Source organism: Neolamprologus multifasciatus, chromosome 5 (assembly GCF_963576455.1).
Source record: "Neolamprologus multifasciatus chromosome 5, fNeoMul1.2, whole genome shotgun sequence".
In the NCBI taxonomy this organism is placed as follows: Eukaryota; Metazoa; Chordata; class Actinopteri; order Cichliformes; family Cichlidae; genus Neolamprologus; species Neolamprologus multifasciatus.
In genome coordinates this window covers 3,623,844-3,635,029 of record NC_140443.1, presented here as the reverse complement: position 1 = coordinate 3,635,029, position 11,186 = coordinate 3,623,844, and the positions used below count along the sequence as shown (strand labels likewise).

Sequence of the window (11,186 nt, the reverse complement as noted above, 5' to 3'; positions counted from 1 at the left end):
AGATCACTTGGTACAACGTTGCTGCCTCTACTCTCAACAATACTCATTAAACAGTGAGGCTTAGCAACATCACCATAATAAACCTTCATTGAGTGGTTTCTCTCAGGATGACAAATCCAGAGGTGATGGATGAATACTCCTACCTATCACACTGGATAGGCTGATGAGGAGGTTTAGTTTGGCATATTCTCTACTAGTTAAGAGTTAATGAACTGGATTTCTTGATTTTTTTTTTTGTGCTTTTGGGGAGCTTTTTGTTGATTGTCTGACAAATTATATGGTTTTACTAAAAGACTAGAAAGTCTGTGGTTTAATTTGGGTGACTGAAATCCACATAGTGCATCCTTTCATGGATTCAGCTTACTCACTATGATAACTCTCCCCTCTCATCCAAATCCACCACATCATTGTTTTTGTACCTATGTTGCTGCTCTCTCCTCAGTATAAAAATGACTAATACATGAAAAAGTTAACTAATGGTTGTATCAAAACATTGCTGCATTAACTGTACTTCATATCAGACACACACACCCACCTGTTTGACATACGATGCTCCAGCTCCATTTTCAGCACTTTTTAAACGTGAGACTCCTGCAAAGTGAAAAGAAAAAAATAAACACATTTCACTAAACTGATGTGCAGCTGCCTCCACTGGCTGCTTCTGAAAAACTGTCCAGCAAAGAACTGCCAGAGTTGCACTGATCATTATCACTGAACTATTTTCCATTTTGATTTAATCTGATTTAACAAGAAATTTGAAAAGATAATCATAACTTGTATTCAGAAGTATTCATAAGTCACGGGATGGAGAATTTGGGGAGTCTGCTAACGTCACTCTGTCTGCTGTTGATTTTTAGATGTTATCTGTGCAAAATATGGAAGAATCTCAATATTTTCTTATTTTTGAGAAATGAAAATGAATGTACTCACGTTTATAGATAAGGAATAAAATGATTGCAAACATCAGCTGCAACACAGCCACACGTAGGATCAAGGTCATCACTACATCACAGAAATTTAGACCAGAAAATTATTCAGCATGACATTATTATTCAGCTGCCGGTGCTGAAGAACATAGGAAAGATAGCAGATTTAAGATATTAAATAAATTAAATAAAGTCTCTCACCAGAACTCCGAGGAGCTGCGGTGGTTGCTGTGGTCAGAGGAGGACCTGTTTCTGAGAAAAACCACAGTCCTCACTGTTAAAGCTTTTCTTTATGTTTTTATAAACTGTGAACGTCTTAATCCAGCTTTGTCACTTCTTTTCTGTATTTTTAAGATACGAATTAAAACCATCTCTTGCACAAGTGAGACATAAAATATGTTTACCTAATGCAAGAGATAAATTAATTATTATTGCTAACATTATCTTGTAAGAGTTCTATGAAACTCAATAAAAATGGCCTGTATTTGTATAGCGCTTTACTAGTCCCTAAGGACCTTTACGCAGCCAGTCATCCACACATTCACACACTGGTGATGGCAGCTACATTGTAACCACAGCCACCCTGGGGCGCACTGACAGAGGCGAGGCTGCCGGACACTGGCACCACCGGGCCCTCTGACCACCACCAGTAGGCAACGGGTGAAGTGTCTTGCCCAAGGACACAATGACCAAGACTGTCGGAGCCGGGGCTCAAACTACAACCTTCCAATTACAAGGTGAACCCCCAACTCTTGAGCCACGATCGCCCGCTAGAACAGAAACATGTTAAGAATCAGTGATAAATTGTACAAGCAACTTACCTACAGTCAATTTAAATCCATCAAAGAAGTCGTCACGTGTTTCATTGTGTTTGTGAGGGACTCTTGCTCCACACCAGTATATCCCACTATCGTTTGCTGTTACTTCTCTCACTGTAATGGTGATACTCCCGCTGTTCTTTTTCATTATAAACCTCTGTTTCACGTCAGGCTCTGTGGTGGTTACTAGCTGTGTGCACACAGTTGAATCTTCTCCTTTGCAGATGAATTTTATACGTGAGGAGGTATCCCGGTTGAACTTGCACTGGTATGTGAAGTTCTGCCCAATAGTTTCTGTTACAGGTTGAATATCTGAAAACAAAAAGACAAATATTTGCCTTGAGCTTATCAGCCAGCTTTTATCATTTAAACCTGTGATACTGAACATGTGGAATACTCACCTATAACTTTCAGGTGTACATGTGTGTGTGAATATCTGTAACTTCCATCACTTGATTCCACTCCACACACATACTCACCAGCATCCTGTGAGGTCACATGACTGATGGAAATGTTTAAGGCACGGCTGCTGCCTGTGAGAGTAAACTTCCCTTTTGTTGGTAAAATGTCCTCACATGTAAAATCGTTCTTTTTACAGAAGAACTTTATGTGGGACTCGTAAACATCTGGATAATCACATGTGATGATGCTGTTCACTGTTCTGTACACTCTGAGAAATGTTGGCGGGCAGTTTACATGCTCTGTAAACAAATCAGAGAAATAAAGTATTTAAAATTTAGCTCCATAGGCAGTGACTTTAAATCGATGAGGACTCGCAGACTATGGAAATTGATTAATATTTCATTATTATTATTATTATTTGAACAGATGTCACATTTCTTACCAGTCTCCAGTTTTCCTTCCTGTATGTCAGATGAGTTCGATCTTTGGAAAACACACCTGTACTCTCCAAAGTCTCGCTCTTTAACCTGTTTTATTGCAACCCTGAGATTTTTATTTTTTGTATCATGGTAGAGGACAAATCTGCCATTATCTTCCCACACGTCCTGCTTAGAGCTTCGTACAGATGTTCCATTGGAAATAACTACTTCAATATACTGATATTTGTTATTTGTTTCAGGATATTTGCAGGTGATTTCAGCCCATCGATGCTGACATGCTCTCACTTCAGATTCAGCCTCACAACCTGAAAATGAAAGAAAATAAGCTGCTATGCTTACAAGCCTTTTCTGAGTTTGAGCCTCGAGCTTTGTGTAATCAGATTATTTTTGTATTACCGTAGAATTTTACACAAAGTTTATACGAACAGATTAAAAAAGGTCAAACTAGAACAAAATGTGTTGAAAAAAACTTTATATATCAGTAATATAATAATTAATATTCAAGTCTGTTATCACTGTAAGCAACTGTTAGTAATCGTATTACCTGTGGTCAGAGAGAGGATGAGTAGAAGCAGTAACTTCATTATGCTGGTTTTGAACCTTTATTCAAAGGTCTTCGTTGTTTGTCTCCAGTCTGTTGCTCGGCAGTTTTGTTTGCTGATTTTCAGTTTTTGTGGCCAGAATTTTTCACGCCTACCGTTCTAACCACCCCTCCCTCTTCCTCTCATGGCCCGTTCACCACCGCCACCTCTGACAAACACAAACACAACTTTTTGCATTAAACAGGAAATAAGTGGCTTGTTTGGGTGTGAAAGGGCGGTTTGGTAGAAGCATGTGACTGAACATCAGAAATAACTTAATAGTTCTACAATAAAAACTAGGAATTGAATCAGTTATAAGTAAATGAATCTCTTTACGCTGCAGACTGAAATGTTTTAGGTTTTAAGGGCAGGAGACTCGGTTCATTTTTAACCACACTCTGTGCTTAATGTGTCATTAAATACACAATGAAGTATCCAGATCTTTTTCATGTTTTTATGAGGATAATAGTACGTTTAATGTACCATTATCATCACACACACAGACCTGTTGTTGTGTTCCTCTTCGCAGATGTTTTGGTCGCCGCTAGTGATGTGCGGATCGATCCTGAAATATCGATTCCTCTGATACCAGTCATTTATGTTCTAGAATCAATTCTCACATTAAAATATCGATATTTTAGTAATTTAGGGTAAATTTGTAGTTTATCATTAACAGGAACACAGTGGAAAGAAACTATAACATTCGGATTGTCTACATTCAAAGGAACTATTTCCTCTTCCGCCTTTCATAGTCATTTGCGAAATAGGCTGTCTCGCAGCCCCTTGGCGTGCGCACTCACAACAATGGCTGAGCATAATTGGAGTCATGTGCGAACCTATTTTACCTCCACAAAAACTGAGACGTGGTTTGCGATACATGTGGCAAAAACGTGAGGTGTTGTGGCCACACTAGGGAGACATTCAAAAAGGCTGTTGGGGGGATAAATACATTTTATAGTGTTTATTTATCGGATGAAATACGTTAAATGTCCGGAAACAGCGGGGGTGTCCAAATTCAGAGGCTGCTTCCACCTGAGGACCCGGCCTTGGTGGGCCTTCGAAAGCCGGGTAGTACGTCACAAGCTCCCTCGGTGGAGTGAAACTCTGCCGTCTGCTCCTTGCTATCTAAAATATAACCGGGCGCTGGCGTAAACTCTCGACCGTCTCACACTTCTGTTTAATCAGTTTTCTGTTTGACGTTTATCCAGCTGTGTGAAAACCCCGGAGGAACCCTCCCGAGGGATTAATAAAGTTAAATTTAATTTAATCTAATCTAATAACTTTAATCTCAGCCAAACTGATTTACTCACGAACAAATAAAATACTGAAAAAAGCCAAACAATAACATTTTTAAGTTATCAAAGTGACTTATATATCATGTTTAGCCCGAGTAGCGAAAGACCTCGGGGATTTGAAGACGATGTGTCGGTCGGCTCAGATATTTGAAGTTTACACAGCTACATTCTCACCTGAAAATATGTTAAAAGTTTTTTTGCGACCCAGAAAGAGAAATAAGAGTAATATTAAAACTAAGCAGCTGCCGTCATTGTTGGAAACAAGTACTCTGATGTCCTGTAATCATTATGATGCTATAATTTGAGATACAATAAATAAAATAAGTTTTTGTACAAAGTATCGGTATCGGATCAGTATCGTCGATACCACCCTGAATATTACTTGGTATTGGATCGGAAAGGAAATCAGTGGTATCGCACATCACTAGTCGCCGCGACTCGGAAGTGTTCCTGTTCCTGTGGTGTTCCAGCCACACCTGCTCATCACCTGCAGCCAGCTGTAGCAGATTACTCTCATCAGGAGCAACCTAACCTATGTGGAAAAGAAATAGAAAAACCTTATAAAAGACTTGCATAAGATGTGGCCTACTTCCAGTGTTGGGAAGGTTACTTTTAAAATATATTCCATTACAGGTTACAGAATACATGCCCCAAAATGTATTCTGTAACGTATTCCGTTATGTTACTCAATGAGAGTAACGTATTCTGAATACTTTGGATTACTTAATATATTATCATGCTGTTTACAACTACATGAATGTACTATTGCTGTGATTTATTACTGTTACTGAAGGTCCGCGGCTCCGAACCGTAGTAAAGGGACCTCTGGCTAATACGGTGGGTTCTGTGTCGGCTCGTAGCTGAAAACTAGCTTTACTTTGTTGTCTGGGTCAACTTTGCTAGCCAGAGACAGAGAGAGGCGTTGAAAGGCTGCTCCAACGGAACTTATTGTTTTTGGAGGAAAACACGAACACGGTGTACAGTCGAGTCTTAATAGCTTACTTACAACTGGGCTCGTCAGGCTCTCTTCTTGGCTGCAGTGGTTATTATTATATTTACATGCTTCCAGCTCCCGTTTTTGCTCGATGACAGCTCGTACTTTTCCTTTTTCTCCCTCCCTCGCTCACAGACACATAACGTGTATGGCAGTCCATTCTCCCTGCAGCACGGACTACACTGCCCATGATGCTACATTCTTTAGAGCTATACCTGTAGCATTCTGCCTATTAGCTTAGCACAACAACAACAGGCGCTCTCTCACCCAGGAAACACGCAGAGAGAGAGCGTCACCCTGTAACCATGGCAACCGTAACGCTGCCGCCTGGAACAACAGAACGTAGCTGTCAAACAAACCCAAACAGTCCTGACCCGCCACAATATGAAACAGGGAAGTACCGCCGTGTAATCCATTTATGTCAACAAAGTAACTGTATTCTAAATACCACCTTTTTAAACGGTAACTGTAACGGAATACAGTTACTCATATTTTGTATTTTTAAATACGTAACGGCGGTACATGTATTCCGTTACTCCCCAACACTGCCTACTTCATATAGTGAATCATCATAAGGCTCATATGATTTACTCATGAAAGTGGCCACTTTCTCATTACTTTCATATATTGTTTTAGGAAGTATCCAAAACATAAAAGTTTCATTTATATAATTTTCAAGGGATCTTATATCTGTTTTCAATCTTATATGCTGCTTTTCATACAAGTTTCACACAAGACAGATACAAACTTTATAAGATTTATATATATCTTTTCCATATGGGTAAGAGTGTGGCTGAGCTCCAGGCAGTGCGGGATTCTTGAGTGAATCTGTTAAGTACAGTCGACTTATATGTTTCAATGAGTAAAGACCTCGCTATCAATTGTAGATTACCTGCTGAACTGTGTGTGTGTTTGTGTCACCAGGAGTCAGAGCGGAGCGTCTTACCACAGAGAGAAGTCACCGGTTGGATTTGGGGTTTTGGAGTAGCCATCTTTTCATCTTTAGGAATATTTGCACTGTTAGAGTGAATTGTTAAATGTTGCCATTATTGTTCTTAAATTTGTTTGCTGTTGGCTTTCAGCCCCGACCGTGTCCGTGCCGTCGGGTGAGAAAGGCGACATCTCACTGATTCTGATCCGTCGGCGGTCCGCACTTTGTGTTTACATCTTTGTGCAGAATCCGTGTTCCTGCTCTCATTTACTGTTTAAGTTGTTTGGTGGTTGTTGAAATTTTGTGAGGTTTAACCTGAGATTCTGGCGTTTCGGGCAAAATAAATTTATATAAAAAAATCGATTCAGGATTTTAATGAATCGATTTCACGTTATCCAAGCTAGAATCGAGTTTAATCGATAAATCAATTATCAAAACTCACCCCTAGTACAGATCATCCCAATTTGCGCTTAGTATTTCATTATTACATTTATAGTATTATAGTGTTTCTCAGGATTAATGAACAGATATTTGCGTGTTGCATTCATACAGTTCAAAATGCAGCTTGCTAGCATCAACTAATATTTTTGCACTCCATCAGATTATGTAAATATTATCACCTCTAGTTTCAAAAAACAACCTGATGGTGTCCAAAATCCAAACATTCAGACTTTTAAAAAGTTTAGAAAGAAACAGACGGCAGGTCAGTGGATATATTCATCTTTCATGTTAGGGAAAACTACAGTTTAAATAAGTTTGAAGACTTCCTGTCATGGAACTCCTTTTGTGGTTTACTGTACATCTCAAAGTGGCTGCTTTCATGGATAGCCCTTACTAAATTATTACACTAATTTGAAATAATATAAAAATCATGACTCACCTAAAGTCAGGAACAATCTGCCAAAGAAAACGTTGCTTGTTTGGTTGTCGGTGCTTTCTGCTCCACACCAGTATGTCCCACTGTCATTTATTGTTATTTCTCTCACTGTTATAGTCATTTTGTTCTTTATATTATCGTCATTCATGGAAAACCTATTTATATAAGGCTCTCTGGTGTTTATGAGAGGCTTACATATAGATGGATCTTCTCCCTTACAGAAACATTTTGTAAGTGAGGAGATATCCTGGTTGCATTTACACCAGTAGATGACGGTCTTTCCAACAGTGGCTGATTTTTCTATTGCAGCTATAGAAGTAGAAAAAAAAGCATGAACATTAGTCTACATGCAAACTGTGAGACTTGTTTTCATGTATTATTTGAACTTCAGAAGCTGAAAATGGCTTATACTCACATAGAACTTTGAGATTTACTTGTTTGAGTGAAAATCTTCCATCATTTGATACCACTGCACACCAGTAAACACCAGAATCCCACGGAGACACATGACTGATAGAGGTGCTGAAGCCATGGCTGGTGTTTGTAAGAATGAATAATCCTTTTGACTTTACGGGATAAGCTGTTCATAAAATATCTTCACAGGTGAAATTGTTCTTTCTACAGAACAACGTGACCTCAGACTTGTAATCACCTCCAGGAAAGTCACATGTTTTAGCTTTTTTGTACAAAATGAGATTTATTGTTCCTTGGCAGTTTTCAAGCTCTGTAAACAAAACAGTGAAATCAAATATTTATTCATCTTATAAGGACTTAAGATGTTTCTTTCATGTTCAAATGAATTTTCCTAACTCTTTAGGCGATTTGGAATACATGGGGAATGTCTTAGTTTTCAGAACCACTAATAATCTAGAAAAGGAATAATAATAATAATAATAATAATAATAATAATAATAATAATAATAATAATAATAATAGATGTGCTACATACCAGGTTCTGGTTTCTCGTCCTTTCTGTCAGTAGACTTTGATCTTTGGTTTAATTTACACTTCTGTTCGAGGTCTTTAATGGCTGCTTGGTGATTTTTACTGTTTGTATCACGGTAGAGAGAAAATCCACCTTTAATGTGCCACACATCGTTCTCAGAGCTTTGATTGGTTGTTCCACTGTAATCGATTATATCAAAGTCTTGATATGTTTTATTTATTTCAAGATATTTGCAGGTGTCATGAAACCATCCTTGGTGACATGCTTTCACTCCAAAGCTAACCTCATAACCTGCAAATCAAAGAGACAGTTATATCTCATCAGGTTCAGCAACCGGAATGTCGTTCTCATCTTAAACTGTCAGCCACACACAGTCCAGTCCTTAATGGCTAGTGTTTAATTTGATCTGGGAGTTTTTAAGATTTCGATATCAGGATGATTTCCCTTAGAAAAATCTAAAATCTTAAAAAATCTATGATGTAGTAAATATGATGCAAATTAAAGTTGTTGTTGTTGGTGGTGGTGGCAGTTTTTTTTTTTTTTTTTCATTTGCCAGCAGGTAATTTTGAAAAACAAATTGGCAATCATTTCATGGTTTACAAATTAAAGTGTTAAGTGAAATTGCCCTTCCCGTCCAAAAAAGTTTAGCTACACATTTAATCACTGATGTGTTTCAATTAATGAAGAAATGCAATTTCAACTGCATGTCTCAGTTTTTTAAATAATAATAATAATAATAATTATTATTATTATTATTATTATTATTATTATCGCTATTATAGCTATTATATAATTATATTATTATTATAATTATATTATTATAATAATAGATTACAGAAAATGTAAATCCTATCATTGTAAAACAAAAAGGTTTTGTTAATGTAGAAATGTTTTTTTCTTTTACTGTTGACCCTTTTTTCAAATAAAACAAATAAAACAAAAGATAGACATCTATATAGCAGAAATTACTAGATTGTTACTAGACAGTAGATAGTGATGAAAAAGCATGAAAGGTAATATTTAGCATTTCTTATCCCGCTGAAATAATACATTTGCACCACAGTTATATGTTTTACATACTGATTTTATAAAGAAAAAAATAGATAAAAAAATAAATAAAATCCGCATGATACAAATATCACTGTGGTGCAAATATAAATTCACACATATTAAGAATTGTCCCTGCACCACATGTAAATGTTTAAATTCAACTTCTTTAAGGTTTTTAAGGTTAAGGATTCTTTCCTTTTTATGTAGCCTTAATCTGCACTTACAGGGTGTATTTTCAACAGTATCCAAAGTCAGAAATTTTACTCCTACTACTTTAAAAATTAGAAATGAAAATGCATTATGTAGTGCTCATATGTGATGAATGTTAAACAATGTTTTGATATCTAATTTACATTTTAAATTGCCCAAAATAATTTTTTAAGTCATCATTAATTTTGTGTGTATGATTATCAGAACTGTCTATATGTGAGAACAATTTTTTAAGTAAATTAAAATATTGTCTTTTTAAATTATTGTTCACTTTGTGACTCTGAGTATTTTTTTATTTGCAGCTGGATTTCTTTTAGGTTCACTGTCAAACCGTTTCTACATATAGTTTGCATTCCTATAGTGTTAAATTATCTTAAAAAAAAGATTAAAACACATCAAAATATGTAGAAACGAGTTTATAGGTTTATTATCTATAATATTATACATTCAGATACACTCTGAGTGCTAATGTGTTAGTAAATGAATGTTTGTGTCGTTATTGAGAGGACGAGTAGCAGCAGAAACGTCATTATGTGGTTTTGGATGTTTGTTTAAGATCTTGAAGTCTGAATTATTTAACTGCAGTTTGTTTCCTGATGTCTTTTCCCCTCCTCAGTCTGTTGGTCTGCAGTGATCTTTCATTAATTTCAGTTTTAAGTTACCTAAAATCTTCCTGCCCCACTTTTCTATCTGCTTTGTATGTTGCTTCCTCTAATTGGTGGTAAACAGGAAATAAATGGTGTGTGTGGTGGAGAATCATATCACGCTTTGATTAACAGGAAGTCTTGAAACTGCGTGACAAAAATAGCAGTTTGTAGCTATTATAGAAAACTGCTTTTACCAGTTAGAAGGAGACGGGTTTCTTTAGTTTGCACAGTTCAGTAATGTAAACTGAGCTTCATGGATTTCAACACTTGTAAAGGCAGGTTCTGTTTGACAGTACTAAGCTAACTATATGGGGGGGGGGGGGGGGGGGGGAGTCTGCAACTATACTACTATACTATAAATATAGTAGAAGTAAAGCTGTAGTAATATTAATATTATGATGAATTGTACTTATGATTAATATAAATGTATCTATGGTTCTGCTGGTTTCCCAATCTACCAGCTTGCATCGTTCATTCGATTTTGAAGAACTTTTTTCCGTCTAGATCAACAAATGACATGTTCATTTAACTGCTGATTGCTGTGCAACTCCGACATGGCAAAAAAACAAACCAGCCCTGGCATTTTTGGTCCAGACGGCCCATCATACTTATATATGTCATGTATATATTTCATTTTGTTTGATTATAGATATGAAAAACAGGTTTGAATCAGGTTGGTACAGTTGATGTTAGTTGGGTTAGTTCTTGCTTGTACCACCAAGTAAGAACTAAGAACCAAATGATAGGAGTGATGATTTCTAAAGCTCAAGGTGTATAAACAGACATGTGTTTTCTCATTGGTGTCAGCTCAAAATAAATACACAACAACATTTTATTTAGGTAATAGTTTATTTACAAGAAGCAGGAACAGAAAAGTGTTCAAAGTTTCAGATGTATTGTACATGAAATGGGATTTAAAATCTGATCAGTAAGCCAAGTAAAGATGTGTCGGAAGTTAATCTGGTTCTAGATAATGGCTCTTTACTGCAGGTGGCATTAGTGGACTGGACTTCACTCCATCTCAGTACAGATAATGTACACTGTATGCTTTAGCTGCAAGGTTAGCGAC

The 11,186-nt window shown here is 36.8% G+C and overlaps 1 protein-coding gene across 1 annotated transcript in view; it reads right to left on the bottom strand.

Annotated features, from left to right (window-relative positions):
* The window catches only part of LOC146517821 (polymeric immunoglobulin receptor-like), an 8,186-nt gene extending 4,875 nt beyond the window's left edge, over window positions 1-3,311 (bottom strand). The window contains exons 1-7 of the mRNA XM_085161319.1: window positions 3,131-3,311; window positions 2,589-2,891; window positions 2,146-2,445; window positions 1,748-2,056; window positions 1,128-1,178; window positions 931-1,002; window positions 536-591 (exon numbers count right to left, since the gene is read on the bottom strand). Of these exons, the coding sequence (XP_085017445.1) occupies window positions 536-591; window positions 931-1,002; window positions 1,128-1,178; window positions 1,748-2,056; window positions 2,146-2,445; window positions 2,589-2,891; window positions 3,131-3,170 (1,131 nt within the window). The 5' untranslated portion in view covers window positions 3,171-3,311. The remainder of the gene's footprint in view (window positions 1-535; window positions 592-930; window positions 1,003-1,127; window positions 1,179-1,747; window positions 2,057-2,145; window positions 2,446-2,588; window positions 2,892-3,130) is intronic.
* Between the last annotated feature and the right edge of the window lie 7,875 nt (window positions 3,312-11,186).